This window comes from Gekko japonicus, unplaced genomic scaffold, assembly GCF_001447785.1.
Source record: "Gekko japonicus isolate JY-2015 unplaced genomic scaffold, Gekko_japonicus_V1.1 scaffold630, whole genome shotgun sequence".
In the NCBI taxonomy this organism is placed as follows: Eukaryota; Metazoa; Chordata; class Lepidosauria; order Squamata; family Gekkonidae; genus Gekko; species Gekko japonicus.
This window is the reverse complement of record NW_015162498.1, coordinates 579,642-599,224: the sequence shown is the minus strand read 5'-3', so window position 1 is coordinate 599,224 and position 19,583 is coordinate 579,642. Positions and strand designations below refer to the sequence as shown.

The 19,583-nt window shown below is 46.4% G+C and overlaps 1 protein-coding gene across 1 annotated transcript; it reads right to left on the bottom strand.

Moving 5' to 3' along the window:
* Window positions 1-16,357: 16,357 nt before the first annotated feature.
* NEUROD1 (neuronal differentiation 1) lies at window positions 16,358-17,428 on the bottom strand. The gene has a single exon (XM_015406083.1). The coding sequence runs from the start codon at window positions 17,426-17,428 to the stop codon at window positions 16,358-16,360; it is 1,071 nt and encodes a 356-aa protein (XP_015261569.1).
* Between the last annotated feature and the right edge of the window lie 2,155 nt (window positions 17,429-19,583).

The window sequence follows — 19,583 nt, the reverse complement described above, 5'->3', positions numbered from 1 at the left end:
TTGCTTCAAGGAGCTTCATGTCCCACACTTTCACTGTGACCTTAACAGAGCATGTATTTGGAATCCTAAAATCCTCCAGAGTGTTCTGGAAGTGTGTTGTCAAGTTGAAACTGACTCCAGGCAACCCCATGAAGTTCTACTTCCTGGGGTTTTCAAGGCAAGACATGAGCAGAGGTGGTTTGCATTGCCTTTCCCTGCATAGTAGCCCTAGTTGTCCGTGGTCTCACATCCAAGTACCAACTCTGCTTAACTTCCAAGCTCTGATGAGATTGGGCTAGCTTTGGCTATTAGATCTGCTGTGGAATCCAGTAAGATCCATTATCCAGTAGGATCCATTATCAAACTAATTCATTACAAGTCAAGCATATTTCATTTTTTAAAAAATCCTCTCGAGCATTAAAGAAGTACCCCCTCATATCCTAAAAGTATAGAAGTACCCTCTCGTACTAAAAACAGATTTTTGACAGGAGGTGGGTAGGAGTTGCTTATAGATCATAAGGGAGTTGGCTCAACATGTCCCGTTAGAAATGGCAACCAGTAATGTCTGGGGTTGTAACAGTTACCTTGGTGGTCCAGCAGTTATCCTACTCATGATTGCTTTAGGTGAAAGAAAGGGGCTTGTGCTAACAGTTGTAATGTCATGTGTGCTGTACCAACCATGCCCTTATTAAGTCAGGATGACAGCAGAGACCCAATTATTGCTGACCTTCTACATCAGAGTGTTGCGTATTACCTGCAAGAACCACCAACTGTCAGCATAAATTATTTTGGAATAATTTTTTTTAGACTTTAAGGTGTTGTTGGACTGCTGTTTTATTTTGCTGCTACAGAGTAGCATGGCTAATTCTTCTCTGGAATTATCATCAACCAACTTGTCACCAGTTGGTGGCAAATTTATATGAAGAGAATATTTCACTTTTGTTGCTGGTGTCAGCTGAGTGTAAATACTTTTGCCAGTTATGCTGTAAGTACTACTTGAAAACACAATTCTTATCCAGTTTTTATATTTTAAAAAATGCCATTTGCTAATTCTTCAGGGTAAAAATACTACGGTCAATATTTCAAACTTAGAGGAAGCATTGCAAAATTGATCATCTGTTTATCCAAATATTTCACCAATATCCAATTTAGCTTGTTTGTTCTCTTAATTACTATTTCTTTTGAAGTACTGCTGCAACAAACATTTGTCAGACCTCTTGAGTCAATTGCATTGGCTCGGAAGAGGTGAAAATTATTATTAGCTGTGAGAAAGAGAAGATAATTGAAAAGCTTTCTTGTGGTTTGCAAATGCCTTCCAAATATTCATTAAACATTTAAGCGACTAAATTTGCAGAATATGTTCCTGACACTGGCACTGGCTCTGCAGTATTTCTCTCCTCAGATGGAAGCACTGTGTTATGTGGAGTGCATTCATGCATAAACAATATCATTTTCATAAATTAAAACCTCCCCCCCTGCAGAAGGAACATCTGTGCCTTCCTTTGAATAAAAGATTGTGGCATGTGAGTTGCCCCTTGACTGACTAGAAGAATCCTTATTTGGGATGAAAGCACTTAACCCAAAAGAATGAAAGTGAGTGAGGCTTCACTTTTCTTTTTGAAACTGTCACTCTGCTTTTCCCTCATTCAGGACTAGGAGTGCAATCCTAAAAGTGTTTTCCTGGGAGTAAGCCCCATTGAATAGACCGAAGTAAGATTCTGAGCAAACCTGCTAAGTCTCTGGAACAAGTTGACAAAATATAATCAGTGGTTACAGGAGGATATCCATGTGGGTCCGTAGTAGAAGAATCCAGTCGCATCTTAAGAACCAACAAGTTTTCCTGAGTATAAGCTTTCAAGAGTCAAAGCTCCCTTCGTTAAGTATATAAATCTTGGTCAGTGCTCCTTCATTTTGTCCTGTAACTTTCTTTTAACTACAACAAGAAGAAGAAGAGATTGGATTCACTACCTGAAGGAGTCTCAGAGCGGCTTACAAACTCCTTTCCCTTCCCCTCCCCACAACAGACACACTGTGAGGTAGGTGGAACTGAGAGAGCTCTAATAGAAATGGATCTTTTTTCAAGGACAGCTCTTATCAGAACTACAGTTTGCCCAAGGTCATCCAGCCAGGTGCAAGTGGAGGAGTGGGGAATCAAACCCGGTTCTCCCAGATTAGAGTCGGAGCACTTAACCACTGCACCAAACTGGCTCTCAACCTACTCTGTTTGCAACTATATTTGTGGCATGAACTAATAGTTAACTTTCCACATAGATTTCAGTGCTAGTAGGTGAACTGAGATCCACAGTGGTCCTTTAGACACCTGCGAAAATGAGTATGTCCAGTGGGATTTGCTATTTCCCACCCACCCCTTGACCCTCATGCTACATTAGAATTGACCTGAAAGGCACCTAGATTTCAAAAATGACATGCTATGAAGTGTTTAGAAAACAATCCTCCCTGAGTACATGGAGTTCATTGCATAGTTGTTCTGAAATCTCGTTTTTTTATACAAGTGCAAAGCACAAACCCACACCTACCAAATTTCAGCCTTGCATTTTGGCATCTAATTTTGATACCAAGGCTCTGTCTGTATTCAGTGTTTGCTCCTGTTGGCTGTGAGCGTGTACAGATTGCTTTGTATTCAGCATGTATGCAGCAACCTGAAAGATTGGGGGAGGGGAGTAATTAAAGTGCCACCTGTGTCACATCTTACCAAAAAAACACTGCCTAATAAACTGAGATCATGGCCTCGGCTCTAGAGGAAGAAATTTGCAGTGTTTAGTAAAGATGAATAAAATGGCAGCTGAACGTCTAGAGGATGGTGCCAAAAAGTTAGTCTCTGGGCACTTTATTCGGAGCCATCACTTCTCTGGAAAGGATGCCAAGATTGTTCAGAGTGGAATAAGCAACTGGCCCTCTCACTGCCTTGGAGCCAGGTTGAGCCTGTGGCAAGCATCAGCAAGGAAGAAGCTCCAAAATCAAATGTCGAGGGAGGTACCGTTAGTTTGGCAGTCTAGTCCTGCTGCGTCAATGCGAGAGTGGGCAGCTGAATACTGTATATTCTTCTGTGTAGATTACAAGTGACAATTGCTCCCAATTAAAAAAAAAACCCAGCTTTCAGCAATACTCTTTGTATATGTGTGTATAAAGAAATCCTGGTCACACTAATTTCTGTATACAATGCACCACATAATCAAATTAAGAGTTGCTGAGTCCTTCTACTTGATAGTAATCTCCATAGAAACAATATATAGCGTTTAAAATACTTCACATTAATTACTTCCCTTACAACAATGCTCTAAGGACATTTTTCTTATTTTTGTCTTTGCTATATTGCACTCTGTTCTAGAACTAGCACCACATCCTTTCTGTGGGGCAGGATGAGTCTGTAAGATGAAGGAGAAAAGAAGCCCCTACATTTTCTGCCTCAGGTCCCACATTTCCCGACCTTCCTAGGTTCTGTGGTTGGCTCCATCCTGTCCATGCTTACCATGAGATGGAGAAAATGCACTGGACAGGACCCAAAAATTGTGTTGCAGCTGTGGCAAGAAGTGTTTCTAACTCTTCCTAAGAAGGGGTCAATGCCGCCTGGTAACTGACAAGCCAGTGCCTTCCTCCTTAAGGGAAGGGGAAGGGAAAGGAGTTTGTAAGCCGCTCTGAGACTCCAAGTGAAGGGTGGGGTATAAATCCAATCTCTTCTTCTTCTCTTCTTAATGCTGGCAGCAGGGGCATGCCCCAGGCTAGTGCTGCACACTAGCCATACTTAAAAATATGTCAGTTATGCTTAAAGAAGACCATATGGACATTCCCATTATATGCCAGAAAATGTCCTTGCTGCGGTTAAAATTATTGTCAAGATTAAAATATAGTAAACATTTACTAGTCCCAGTGCATAGTCCTGGGGCTCTTGGAAGAGACTGATGTCCTGGACCCATTTCAATCTAGCTTCAGGCCAGGGTTTGGAATAGAAGAGTTGGTTTTTATACCTCGGTCTTCACTACCTTTACCATCGCCTTCTCTTCCTCTCCCCTACCCTGTGAGGTAGATGGGGCTGAGAGAGTTCTGAGAGAACTGCAACTGACCCAAGGTCACCCAGCTGGCTTCATGTGGAGGAGTGGGGAATCAAACCCAGTTCTCCAGATTAGAGTACACTGCTCTTAACCATTATACCACTCTGGCTCTCTTTAGTTACTGCTTTGGTTACCAGAACTAGACAGGGAGAATGATCCTGCTAATTTTGCTGGGTCTCTCAAAGGCCTTCAGTACTCTTGACTGTAGTATCCGACTGAACTGCTTCTCATTACTGGGACTGGGGTACACTGTTCTTTGAGTCCTATCGGGGGGGGGAGTTCTCAGAAGGAGGTGCTTGGGGATTCCTGCTCTGCCCCATGGCCATTGACCTATGGAGTTCCGCAGGGTTCAGTCTTATCCCCCATGCTATTTAATATCTATGTGAAATTATTGGGAGAGGTCATTAGGAGGTTTGGGCTGCAGTGTCTCCAATATGTGGATGTTGCCCAGCTCTACCTTTCTTTTCAACCTGAGCCTGCCATGACGGGAAGGGCGGGGGTAGAAATTAAATAAATACATAAAATACAAACCTAATTTGCAGGATGCAGTAACATTCTGAACCAGTGCTTGGAGTCAGTAATGGGCTGCAGGAGGGTAAACAAGCTGACAATCCTGACAAGACAGGAACTCTGGGTTAGTAGAAAGGCAGATATGGGACTTCAGATCTCTCATATCTTGAATGGAATTATGGTCTCCTCGAAAAGCCAGGTTTGCAGCTTGGGAGTACTACTTGATACAGCAGTCACCTTAGAAAACCAGGTGGCTTTCCTCCCAAGGAGTAGGCGTCTTTTAATTTCGTGGCTGCTGTCACAGTCTGCGGTGATCTGGGATCCCAGGAACATGAAGTCTGTCACTACTTCGACGACTTCCCCTTCTATTTGCCAAGGAGTGATGGGGCCGGATGCCATGATCTTAGTTTTTTTGATGTTGAGCTTCAAGCCCACTTTTGCGCTCTCCTCTTTTATTCTGAGCAAGAGGCTCTTTAGGTCCTCTTCACTTTCTGCCATTAGAGTGGTATCGTCTGCATATCTGAGGTTGTTGATTTTTCCCCCAGCAATCTTAATTCCCACTTGTGATTCATCCAGGCCAGCATTTCGCATGATATACTCTGCATATATATTAAATAAGCAAGGTGACAATATACATCCTTGTCGTACTCCTTCCAGGCTTACTTTCTTACAAATGCTAATTGAGCTAGCAGGATAGACAAGGGGATTGTTAAACATACCCCTTCTCTTTCCCCCTTCTCCTAGCACGGAGGTGTCAAATGCTAGTCTTTAGGAACTTTAGCTGCCTTCACCTCAGTGGGGAAAGAGAGTTGATAACATTCCTTGCCATAGGAATTGAAGTTTTTTTCATGGTAGTGAAGGGGAGGCTGCTTCAGCCACTCCTAAGCTCTTCTTTCAATTTCCATTTCATTTTTAAATGGTAAGCCCATCTGCATGAACAAGATTTGGGGGGGGGGGGGGGACATGCAGATCAGAGGCCTTTTAAAATTTCTTTTTGCCCTGTATGCAGCTGAGAAAGAACATTAGCTACAGATGTGCACTCTGTACATGTTCACACACTTCATTTTGCTGTTACTTAAAATGGTGTGGTATAGTTTCAAAGGAGCAACCAACTGGAATGTACTAAAAGGAATGACAGGATTGCGTATTGGAATCAATGGGAGAGGCTTGAAGGCTCATTGGAGATAATGGGAACCAAGAATGGCAATTGACTTGCATGGGCTCCACTGAAATACACTGCGGCACAAAAAAAGTTGCAAAGAAAATGTGGAATGGTTTTTCCATTAAGGTCTTTGTGCCCAGACAGACTACTTTGGGACTGGAATGACAGCCCCCAGAGTAAAACACATTTAGAGTCCAGTGGCACCTTTAAGACCAACAAATGTTTATTCAAGGTATGAGCTTTTGTGTGCTTTCACACAATACAGTCCCTAGGAATAGAAAATCTCTGTTCTGGGACTAGAATTACAACCCCCAGAGTGGAATGCTAGTCCCTAGGAGGGTAATCTGTGCTTTGGGACTGGAATGACAAGTCAGAGTGGAATGACAGTCCCTGGAAGGAGCAGAATCATTCTGGTACTGAAATAAGAGGGGGGCCCCCCAGAGTGGAATGACAATCCCTAGCAATAGAATCTGCCCTGGGGCTGAAATGACAGGTCACAGAGTGGAATGACAGCCCCTGGGAATCGGCTCAATGCTCTGGGACTGGAATGATAGCCCTCAGAATATAATGACGACACCTGGGATTAGCAGAGGTGTTCTGGGACTGGAATGACAGCTCTTAGAGTAGAATGATAGTCTCAGAATGCTGCTGCAAGTCCCAGGAGTTGTCATTCCAGTCCTAGAACACTTCTGCTAATCCCAAGGACTGCTATTCCAGTTCCAGAGTACTGAGATTGCTACTACTCTGAACTACTCTGAATTTTGTACATTGCTCAGAAATTGAGTGCACAGCAACTGTTTTTTATTCTGCCCTGAATCGGAGACTCCAGCTATGGATTTACCAAACAAAGGCATCTTTGTACAATTTAGTACAATTTAGTACAAGGTCACCCTTATGAATAAGGCAGAAACGAGACTCCTGTAAATGAATGTCCTGGAACCTCGTCATGTCCTGGAAAACTTTTAAAATGTTCCCCTACAGGCTTTTCTGTGTTGCCTCTCTTACTGTCAAATTTGTGATTGTTAGTATGTATATTTGCAGATCTTAAAGTGACTATTCTAAAGTGAATTTCAAAACCGGGACACAGCAGGAAATTACTGAGATACCACTACAACCACTGGCCAACTCTAACCTTTTCCTAGGTTTAGCCCAGCCCAGGGGCATTGCTGGAGGGTTTCCCAGGCCCCCCTACATTATTGGGGAGTCCCTCCCTAAATCCCACATGGCTCCACCTCCATAGATAGTGACAAGTGACAATGGCCTGTGATGTCACTGGCTCCTCCCTATGATGTCACTGGCCCCAGTTCTTTTAAGAACCTAGCATAGCAATGCCTCTGGCCCACCCCCTGGGAAATTGGAAAGTCTACGCCCCTGATTGGAGCTACCCTTGAAAAGTGTTCAGAGCTGTAGCTAGTGCAGAATGCTGTGGCTAGACTGCTAGTTGGGGCCTACTATTGGGAGTATGTGACCCCTGATATTACAGCAATTACACTGGCTACCAAGCCCAAGCCAAGGTGTTGATTTCGACCTTTAAAGCCCTACATGGCTTGGGACTGGGGTATCTGAAAGACCATCTTCTCCCATATGTTCCTGTCCAGGAATTAAGATCACAAGGAGAGAGCCTTCTGGCTGTCCCATCAATCAAAGAAGCTCATTCTGTGAATACATGAGATAGGGCCTTTTCAGTGGCAGCTCCATGATTATGGAATAACCTCCCTAGGAAGGTGTACCTGGCCCCCTCACTTTTGATCCTTAGGAGGCAGCTGAAGATGGTATTGTTTAGGACTACATTTGATTGAAGTAGTCATAAATTGGGATTTAAAAATTTGGTTTTATGTGTTTTATGTAATATTTTATTTTTTATTTATTTATATTTCAATTTCTATACCACTCATGACCCCTAATGTGTCTCAGAGCGGTTTACAAGGAACTACATATTTTATGCAGTTGGTTACCTAACTAGGGGCACAATCTTCTTGGGGGGGGGGGAGCCCTAACGGCACACATGTGGCGTGGTCTTGTTCTCTTCTCACTGGCGGACTTTCGGTGATCCGGGTGACTGACGACCAATTTCGGGCGGGCTCTGATGACTTCTTCAGAGTGTGCTGCTTCGTCCTATCAGCTCCTGCAGTGGTGCGTCCCCACGTCACCTCGTCACTCCGGCTCTAGCTCCGCCTCTGCTTGATCTGGTCGCCGTCTTCCTCGGATCGCTCGGATGTTCCGTCCGCCATTTTCTCATCGCTGCTCCGCTCCGCTTGCCGCCGCTTACTGCCGCCACCGACAACCGCATTCCTGGCATAGAGCCAGGCGAAGGGTGCCTCCTGCCGCCTGGGTTGGCGGGAGCTGGGACGGGGGGCGGGGGCTCAACCCGGCCGCGGTGGGGATTCGAACAGCCATTATGGCTGTTCGCTATAGATGTTACCCGCAGGCGTCGTACTGCCTGCGCCACCGCTCCCTAGCTGTCTCCAGAAAAATATATTTTATGTATTTTATTAATATTGTAAACTGCCTTAAGCATCGTAAGGAAGGAAGGTGGCTAATAAATATTTTAAATAAATAGTCTAGAAGTACATGATGCTTCAACTTTGGTAATCCATAGGCTCCATAGGCTCCATCTACACATTATAAAGTGCAGGGAACAACACGACTTTGTACCAACTGAGTACTGGGAGTTTTGTGCCTTATAGACACACAGTAGCTCTTTTCTGTTTGCGACTAAAACAGGCAGGGAGAAGCAGCTTTAGCTTCTCTCCACTGGTGTTTTCTTGCCTGCACTCTGGCCATGTAGCCACTGTTGGCTATGTTGTAAAAAAATCACATTACTTCCAAGGCTACATGCAAATTTCACAGCTTTGCAATTTGTAGATGCTTCTGATCAGTGGATCAATGGGCCTCCTTTCTGCAGCCTCTTGAGTTCCATGGAACAAAGATGGGGTGTAAATGTATTTGTGGTTCCCATATACTGACACTCTTACATCAAGGAAAGTCTTCTCCCTGTACCCTTCTACAACCCACAAGAACATAAGAGAGATCAAATATAATAAACAGTAGGAAACCTTCATTGTGCTAATTCACCTGTTTCAAATGCCAAGCAATTCAGAGAGGAAATAAGAGAATACAAGGAGATTGCATAGACTCTTTCCTTCTCTGTGTGAGCCTAGATGCATATCTCATTTCACTGTAGCTAAGCACAACAGAGAAACAGCTAGGTGCTGCTTTTGTTTCCATAATTAGAAAGGGACTTGACCTGACAGGGCAGACAGGATGCAAAGGCAGTAGGGGTATGGAGGAAAAAAAAAGTATTTTTCGGGTTCAGGTAAATAGAACCCGAAAAATATCAGGAAATAATCAGGATTGCCAAATTTATTTGGCTTCCTTATACCCTATGGGGACTGTCCACATAGGGTATAATGGAGAAGGGTGGGGGTAAACTTGTGCCACTTCCAGGTTCACTGGTGCGTAGCTTGGCTTTGCAAAAGTCATTTAAAGGGAATTTTCCAGGTGAACTCACACCGCTTATGAGTCTACTTGTGTATGGCTTGGCTTTGCAAAAGCAATTTAAAGGGAACTTTCCCATGTGCCACTGAACCCAGAAGTGGCATGAGTTCACCCGGAAATTGGTGAACTCATGCCACTTCTGGGTTCACTCGTGCCTGGCTTTGCTTTGCAAAAGTCATGTAAAGGTAAAGTTCCCTTTAAATGGCTTTTGCAAAGCCAAGCTGGCCTGTGCTGCTGCTGCAGGGCTTGGAAAGGGCATTTAACTTTAAATGCCTTCTCAAAGCTGCCACTGCAGCAGCAGTGCAGGCGAGTGACTTCAGAAGGCATTTAAACTTTGAATGCCTTCTGAGTTCAGACCTTCTTCGTGGTCTCTGTGCATCACACCTATGGGATCTAGTGTGCCTGCGCTGATCTGATCGGTGTTGTACAAAGCTCACAACGGGATTTTCATGCCTCCACCCTGAGCCTGCACAGGAACCCCAACTGCACATGCCCAAGGGGGTGGAGTGCGGACATCCCACCAGTTCTCTTCTGACCGCTGCACTCTTAGCAACTTTCATCAGTTGGTGTTTGTTCCTATTCTCACTTTGGGAATTCTTCGTTTTTCTTCTTCCATTGGATTATTTCTCAGAATATTGGACTTTTTGTCAAGAGCTGTTAGAGGAGGCAGCGGGCTGAGGGCAGATTACAGCAGCAATTCCTCAATAACAATTAAAACAGGTATAACTAACAAATACTTAAAACACTTAAAAACAAGAAACTATGAGAGCAGATGGCAATAAACTCTGCAACTAGGCCATATACCAGACTACAAAGTCTTCACAGATGGGCCATGTTGGATGGAGAGCTTCAGCAAGGGAGGCTAAGTTGATGGAATAAATGGACGCCCCCTGCCTCACCCAAAGGCCTGGTGCAACAGCTCCATTTTACATGTCCTACGGAAGTGTAATAGGTCCTGCAGGGCCCTGATCTCAGGTGGGAGCATGTTCGGCCAGGGCAGAAAAGGATATTCTTTGGGCCAGGGACAACAGCAAATGCTGGTCTGCCAAGTACAAAGCTCTCTGGGGCACATATGGGGAAAGATATGTAGGTCCCTGGCCACACAGGGCTTTAAAGGTCAATACCAACACCCTTGAAGCAGATTCAGTACTCAATCGGTAGCCAGTGCAATCGGCATAGCACCATCTGCATGTGTCCCTGCACAGGTGACATAGTCAGCAGGTATGCTGCCACATTTTGCACTAACTCGAGTTTGCGTCTCAAGGGCAAGCCCGCATAAAGCGAGTTACAGTAATCAAGCCTGGAAGTAACCATTGCATGGGTCACTGTAGCCCAGTCCTAGGTGGAGAGATAGGGAACCAATTGCCAGATACACTGAAGATGATAAAAGGCAGACCTGGCAGTGGTGGTGACCTGGGCCTCTGTAGAAAGTGAGACATCCAAGATCACCCCTAAGCTCCTCACCCTTTGGGCCGGCACAAGTGGTGCACCGTCCAAGACAGGGAACATGCTTCCTGATCCAACCCCCCTCCGACTCAGGTACAGGACCTCCATTTTTGCTGGATTTAGTTTCAGTCTACTCTGTTGTAGCCATCTGGTGACAGCCTCCAATGCCCTGTCTGAGTTCTCTGGGGCAGAGCCTGATCAGCTGTCCAACAAAAGATAGAGCTGGGTGTCATCAGCATACTGATGGCAACCCAGCCCAAACCCCCGGACCAGCTGGGGAAGGGGGTGCATATAGATATTAAACAACAATGGCAGGAGGATTGCCCTGTGTGGCACTCCATGTTGCTGAGTGCCACCCTCTGTCACCAACCATGGAGGAAGAAGGAAAACCATGCAAGGTCATCCCCTGTACCTCTATGTTGGTGAGGTGGTGGGTCATAAAATCATAATCCACCATGTTGAATGCTGCCATCAGATCTAAGAGCAGCAGCACCACCAACCCGCTCCTATCTATATGTCTCCAGAGGTCATCTGTAAAGGCGACCAGCACCGTCTCCATCCCATGGCCAGGGTGGAAACTGGACTGGAATGGATCAAGAATGGATGCGTCATCCAAGAAGGCATGGAATAATAATGAAGTATAAAATATAAAGTATACAAGATAAACATCAATAAATTCCCTTCTGGAAGAAATATTGGATGGAACTGCCACTGTGAAAAGTCTTCTCACTTGGGTAGGGATGGGCACAAATTTTGACCGGATCGTGGTACACAAAGTGAAGTTCACCTGGATAGGGATGACCACAAATTTTGGCCAGTTTGTGGTGCACAAAATGAAGTTTGTGGCAGATCAGCCAGCATGAATTTTCCAGCTGTTTCTGGAGGTTCATGCTGGTTTGTGAATGGATATATTTTCAGACAGACTGTCTCTGCTCTATCTAAATGTTTGGCCAACTTCAAAGCAATGGGGAGCAAGATTTGGAAGGCATTGGTGGGAGATCCCCTGTGACGTTTATATCTCTAGCTGGCACAGAATCCATTCTATACACTCCTGAACCTGCTCTTGTCAAAATGACCGCCTGTCAATGACAAGGCAAAGTGTAGGACTTCTAAGTCTGCAAGGGAATAGAATCCAGGTTCCCATGGAGAAAACCCCTAATCATAAAGCTAGAGATAAAAGAAGGGCATATGATTAGACTTTCTTAGAAGACATCCGTATTGTGAACCCTTCCCTGGACCCCCTTGTCTGGCAAGGAACAGCTATTTTCTCTGGGCATGTGATGGTCCCAATAAGGAAAACAGCAACAGCAGTAAGGAAACTTGTCTAGGGTACTACAGAGAGGGAGAGAGGAGGAGTCCTGAGGATGTACCAACAAGAAGATGCATTAATGGTAAAAGCCACCCCTACACCCTGTCACACCACTTCCAGGTACTCAGGAGATGCTGTTTGAGATACCGATAATGAAATTTTAAATGGTCTTGTTTAACTTATTGTTTTATTTGAAAATAATTTTTTGTTCAATGTGTGATATCGCAGTAGAAAATTTCAGAGGGTAGGTATGTTGATCAGCAGTAGAACAGCTAGATTCAAGTCCAGGAGCACCATATCTGACAAAGAGAACTTTGACTCTTGAAAGCTCATACTCCAAAACCCTTGTTGGTCTCCAAGGTTGGACTCAAAGCTAGCTGTAGTAGGATGATGGTATATAAGTCCTCCTAAACTAATAAACTTTATTTTATCCCTGACCTGGGTCGCCCAGGCTTTCTCGATCTTGTCAGATCTTGGAAACTAAGCACGGTAAGCCCTGGTCAGTATTTGGATGGGAGACTGCCAAGGAACACCAGAGTTGCTACACAGAGGCAGACAATGGCAAATCACCTCTGAATGTCTCTTGCCTTGAAAATCCTACAGGTTCACCATAAGTCAGCTAAGACTTGATTGCATAAATAAATAAACTACACATGCACATACCTATGTGTCCCATACTCAACAATTCATACACACATGCTCACTGAAAACACAGTACAGACAGTGCTTAGGGCGGATGTAATCTTACTCTTCCTTTCTCCCAGTTATCTGCTCATTTGCATATAAAGAACCAACAGCTGATTTCACTGTCCTGGTCAACTGAAAGCCTTTTTCCAGAAATTGACCACAACTTCCATTGGTCATGGCACATGTGTAGATTCAACCAGCACTTTCTGATGAAAGTTGATATGACTGATATTATTGTCAGTACATAAGTATTTATTTGATATTGACAATCCATGTGGCAATTTCTGTAGATCTGGCTGTTTACCATCCACTTTGTTAAAATGAAAGATATGTGTATGCAAGGCCCACAAGATATAGAGAAACTTGTTTTTCACAAACATTTCTGCAATTTGTGATATTTCTTCCCAGAAAAAAAACCACTTTGAGGAAAAAGTATGGTTTGCACCAGTCTGGGGAGACCAGGACCTGCTGACAGAATGCCTTGATTTCCATAAAGGGAATTTGCATATTGCACTTAGTTTCCCCCCAGTTAATTTCTGTTTCCAGATATGTGTGAGAAAACCTATCAGCCTGTAAAGGGCATTTCATACATTGTGCAGCACACACCTTGTATTTATCAGTATGTATTCATGCAGCAAGGAACTACAGACACTCCTGTTTCATGTACCTATATCATACACAAAGTTTTTAAAAATTGCATTTTTATATGTACATGTAATGTTGGTCGCACTCTAGAGAGTTCCATTTGTCCCATCAAAATCAGTGGAAAAGCTTGGTGAAGTCTGAAATTTTAATGAAAGATGACTACCTTTCTCTGGACTGGACCCTTTACAAATACATATTTGCAAGCCTTGATTACCAGCAGTTTTGCAGAGTCAGTTAATTGCAGCTGACTCAAAATAGACTAGTGCATGGAAGGCCAGCAGCAGCCATCAAAGGTGTTATGTGGTGGGGGAATGGAGCCTGGAACTCCAGAATCTTCAGAGGGGATCAAAGAAGTTCCTCTGTGTCTCTCTTCAGTTGCTGACATCCCTATCAGGAACTCCCTCACTTGGTAGTGTGTTGTAGTGATTATAGCTACTAGTCTCCCAGCTACTAGTCTAAGAGATCCAGGTTTGAATCTCTACTCTGCCATGAGAGCTTGCTGAGTGACATTGGGCCAATCTCACACTCACACAGGGTTGCCAGAAGGATAAAAATGGAAGAGGAGAAAGTGATCTAAGCTGCTTTGGGGAGAAAGACAAAGTATACATGAAGTAAATAAATACATAAATTGGTAAAAACAGGATTCCAAATCTCAATAACACTGCTATATAAACCAGCATATATATGTCCAAGGTCAGAGCAGCAGGTGTGCCATTCCAGATGGAACCAGCAAAGTGATGGTGGGGAGGAGAGAGATTCAACATGGATCAAACATCCTGGAAACATTTACAACTAAATGTCCTTCTTGAAAAGCTTTTGTTGTTCTTTCCTTTGTTATTCCTTGTAATAACAAGAGCCAGAGGTGCTCCTAAGGAATAATCACAACTCGTTTCAAACATATGAGTGTAGAAAATACACCACCGTCCTTTCAAAATATCATTCCTACTTTTCAAATCAGATTTGAGAAGGGGGAAACACTGATGATTGCAAAAGAGTACCTGTGTTACTCTGTTCTAGCAAAAGCCCAGTGGCATGTTAAAGCTAACATTTATTTCAGTAGGAGCTTTCAGAGCTCATCTGAAGGCACAAAGTGTGACTCAAGAAATATCAAATAGATGGTATGAGGCTTTAATGTGCCACTGGAGTTTTGTTTTATTTTGTTCAGGGGGACAGTGTGTGTGATGTCCCCCTGAACAAAAAGCCTGGACAGAAGTGATTCCCAGCATAACTCCTATGGTCCCATCCTTCCGTTCACTTAGGCATGCTGCAATGCCCCAAAGGTTCTTCGGGGTCAGAGTGGGGTTGAGGGCTAAGTGTAGTATTTCAGCACTGCAGAGCTGGACAGCTCCCTAGGACCTTGGCACGCCCCCTGATGTCAGTGGTTGTGTTGAGCGCCTTGAGACAGACTCCTCCAGATCACATCCCGTCTCTAGCTTAGCGTCTGTGCCACCCCCACCGCCCGCCCCAAATTCCTGTCACATTCCACTTCAGTTGCTTGTATTTTTTAAAACTTCAGTTTATTGTACAAATAATCAGGGTTGCACCTTTCAGGAACTATTACAACAATCCCATAGGAATTGCTAACACTAAGAGGGGAAAATAAAATTACACTCAAGGAGAACTGCAACATCTGACCAACGGCTCCTTAGTATCTTGTTGTGAAGGTGTGGTGTGTGTGCCCCCCTTAAAAATCCCAAGTGTGCATTACATCGTCATATACAGGATTACGAACAAAATTACAGTACAGATTGATTTCGGCTGAACCAGCATTACATTTCAGACAGCACTTATTCTGGACTGCATTGTACATGCATCACTAATATTCTATTTACGAAGTCAAATGGTTTGCATTGATTTTATACTACTGACTACAATCGGTATATTATATAACCCAACCATTATAAACCTGATTAGTTTTCGACTCCTGAACGAAGATATGACAAACCACTGATTCATGTGACTACTTAGGGGGGGTTAAAGAAATCATGCATTTTACAATTGCCTGGAAACACAAAGGTCTTCCAAGTTCTCTTTCAAAACTCACAGAATGCAGAGGGGGAACAGGGGAGAAGAGTCCAAAGGTTATGAACAAAGAGTGCAAATTGAATGTGATAGTCAAGCAGCTTTTGATTTGAAATAAAGGGGGGGGGTTGGCATATGCTTAGTAGAATATGGATGTATATACAAGGCTGTGCATGTAATGTGTTGAAATTATATGCTCTAAGAGAAAATAAATCTTTTCCTTCTCTCATCCTTGTCTTTAAAAAAAGTAGGAATCTGGTTGTTCTTGAAGGGAAATGGAAAGTTTGAGGAAAAATACGTTGCCGGTTCTGTGCTATTGTTTCATGTGTAAAAGGATTTGGAAAGGAACTGGGGGGCGGGGAAGAGGAGGTGCTAAGGCAACACAACAACTTTTCTTCTAAGCACTTTCTTGCTGGTTTAAATTACTTAAATTATTTGTATAAATTAGATATAATTCTACTTTTTTTTCCTTCCCCAGTATGTATAAAAAATGATGAAGCTGCATGGTTTAAAATAGTTTATCAAAAAGTTATTAAAAATTCTGTACAAAATCACAACAAAATAATTCAGCATGTGGGAAAAGGTAACAAGTAGGAAAAATGCTGATTGAAAAATAGAGATTTGATATATACTTTTCTATTTTGTTTCTTTTTTTGTAACTGGCCCGTGACTAGTTTCAAAAAAACAACATACAATTGCATAGATCCTAATTATTGCTTGTGGTTTTGTTGTCCCGATCAAATTAATGGAGAGACGAGCGAACCCCTCTACACCCAATTGCCGGTGGAGGGTTCGATTGGGTGAGAACTGGGGGGAAATAAGAGAAGGGAAGCAGGAAGTAACATCCCCACAGCTCCTGAAGGCAGCAAAGATAATACTCTGACGCTTGGAGGTCTCTCTCTGTGTGTCTCTGTGCACTTGGCAGCCGCGGCGCCGGGTGGGTGGGTGAGGGGATGCTGCCGCCCTTTGTCCGCAAGGCAGTCGCCGATGATCCTCCGCACCCCCTGACGCCGACGCGTCTCGAAGGGCTTAATCGTGAAATATGGCGTTGAGTTGGGCACTCATGACTCGCTCGTGATGGGCATGGCTCTCGTAGGGCATGAGGGTGTCCACGGGGATCTCGCAGCGCGAGGCGGAGCAGGAGAAGATGGAGCCGTGGCCCGAGGCGCCCGCCAGGCCGGCGGCGGCCGGGTAGTGCATGGTGAAGGCATAGCTTTTCTCGAAGTCGTTGGCAGGTTCGTGTTTGAAGGAGAAGTTCCCGTTGATGCTGAGCGGCGGGCTGAGGGGCCCGTCGAAGGAAGGGCTGGCGCACTCGGCCAGGGCGCTCTCGAAGAAGGGCTCCAGCGCAGCCCCGAAGGAGTGCGGCGCCTTGAGGTGGAAGAGGTGGGAGCTGTCCATGGTGCCGTAAGGCGGACTGGGAAGCCCCGGCGACTGGTAGGCGGTGTAAGGGTGGCCCGGGAAGGACGTGCCGGCGGGCGGCAGGTGGGCCGGTCCGTCTGGGCTCTGCTCCGGCAAGAAAGTCCGCGGGTTGAGTTGCAGGCAGCCGGCCACCAAGTTGGTGGTGGGCTGCGACAAGCCCTTGCAGAGGGTCTGCACGAAGGAGACCAGGTCCGGGCTCTTGCCGGAGCGCAGGATCTCGGAGAGCGCCCAGATGTAGTTCTTGGCCAGGCGCAGCGTCTCGATCTTGGACAGCTTCTGGGTCTTGGAGTAGCAGGGCACCACTTTGCGCAGGTTGTCCAGGGCGGCGTTGAGGCCGTGCATGCGATTCCGCTCCCGGGCATTGGCCTTCATGCGCCGTTGCTCCAGTCGCGCCTTGGTCATTTTCTTCTTCTTGGGGCCCCGCCTCTTGGGCTTCTGATCGTCCTCGTCTTCCTCCTCGTCTTCCTCCTCCTCCTCCTCCTCCTCCTCTTCTTCCAAGTCGTCCTCTTCCTCCTCTTCCTCGCCGTTTCTCAGGGAATCCTCCTCGGTGTGCATCGCTTCCAGATCCTCCTCTTTCTTGTCCGCCTCGTCCTGGGAACTGAGGCAGTCGTCAGTCCAGCTCGGGGGACCTTGAGGCTGGGCTTCCGCCATCAGCCCGCTCTCGCTGAACGATTTGGTCATTCTGCAAATCCTGCATGCGTGAGAAACCACAAGAGAAACGCGTTCAGCCAAAAGAACCGTCATCCAAATGGAACTGTGCATCCAGCCAAGGACGCGAACAGGATCCTACCGCAAAACTCTCCTTCCGCATTAATTTAGCCGGCACTCAGATCAATAGGACTTTGATGACAGACGTCAATGGGAGAGGAGTTTCTATCCCGATTCCCAAATAACCATCTAATTATATCTGAGCCGTGTTTGTATGTGGTTTGTTTTTAAAAGACGGTTCGTTGCACTCAGCAGTTCAAACTGAGGCTCCCCATTCCACATTTCCCTGCAACAAACTTCTAATTTCCTCTGCACTTCCCCTCTACAGATCCACCCTCTCAAATAGCTTGAGCTAACGCCTTTATATTACTGGCGGTGACCCAGATTCGAAACAGAAATAAATTTAACCCGCAATCGAAGACTCGTTTTTAAGAAAATGCCCTCTGCAGACTCAACAGGGCAACTTGCCAGTCAGCCTCCCGCCGGAGCATGCCGTATGCCTTTCTTGGGTCTCCCTTTCATTCCCGCCTCCTCTCCACAATAGTGGCCGATGCCGTCCCGTACAATAGCCGCCACACTCGCCCCAACTGTTCGGAGTCGGGCAAAACTCTGCTGGCCAGACGGGCGGGCCTCAGGTGCAGCCGCCGCCTCGCTAATCAACAGGGCGCGCTCGGTCTGAATGAGGGGCACGGGAGAGACGCTTCCTAATGAGGGGGGAATGGAGGGACAGGAGCCGGGCAGAGGACGCACAGTGCTAGCAAACCCCCCCCCCCCGCCGCCGCCGGGCAAGGAGACCCACAGCAGCGCAACAGTTGGACCTCCGGGTCAGCCAAGGGCTCCGGAACCAGTGTTCCCTCTAAGCTGAGTTAGTGTGAGCTGGCTCGCAGGTTTTTAGCCTCCGGCTCCCACATTTTGGTCTTAGCTCAGGAAGGATGGCTCCAGAGCAAACTAGGTTATGCAGCAGACAAATCGCTCGCTCACAACTTTAATGCCAGCACCTCACAACGTAGAATTTTTGCTCACAAGACTCCACAGCTTAGAGGGAGCTGATTCAGCTCTTTGAAACCTCCCTCCGTGAACAGGTAGCCGTTCTCTTTTGCTCCGGCTTGGCACTCTCCGCTGTGGGCTTAACCAAAAACAAATCAAGTCAGTTCCCAGCGTTGACTCGATTGGCGGACACGTTGTACCTACTCAGCTGAAATCTGTCTGTCTGTCTGTCTCTAGGACAGATAGCTATAGACAGATAAAATCCTCATCACAGGGTCCCCAGTCATCCCCCAGACACGCACAGGGTTTGAAGGAAACCCAAACCAGTGTATCCACCTGCCCGTAGCCTTTCCCGGCGTTTCTCTCCGGCACAGCCAATCCTCACTGTCTGCACTCCGGTGCGCGCCTCCCGGGAAGACGAGACGCGTGGCTCAGAGGAGCAAGTTCCCCGGGACTCCCTTCTGAGCCAGGGAGGCAGGATTGCCCCGCCAGTCCCGTCTAAACGGAGCTTTAAGTCTTCGCCCCCCCCCCACTCCCCGTGGGGTTTGCCTCCCTTCAGTTGGGACCGAGTCAGCCGCGTCGCTCCTCGAGCCGGGAGGCAGCGCTCGGGGGGCACCGTTGGGCCGAGCCGCCGATCGCTGCCCAGAGAGCCGGAGTCGTCCTCCTAGCCTTACCTGGCCTTCCTCAGAGACTCCTTCGCGGGGACGGTCTCATAACCCTGTTGCTCCCGGGAAGCGTGGCCTTGGCGGAGGGTGGGCGCGCTCCCCTCCCCTTTATTTTTGCATTATTCTCGGAGGCTGCGGGGAGAGAGGCTGCGGTTATATAGGCAGGCTAGTTCTGGCGGGGTAGGGGGGGGGGTGGCTGCCTGGCTGGCAGGCCCCGCCCCTCCGCCCCTCCTCCCTCCTGCGTCAGTCTTCCCCGGCACGCGCCATCTGCTCCCCCCCACGTCAAGCGCCTGGCGGGGGGGGGGTCACGTGAGCTGCCCATTTGTATGCCGCCCCGCTCTCCATCCCATCCCTTTGTGGCCCAAAGAAAGTGACCATCTGTCGCCAGCCAGGGACTCTGCGGACCTGTTTGTACCCGCAGAAGAGATTAACCCTTTCACCGAGGCGCAGGGCTGGAAGCTGCCGGGGCGGGGGGG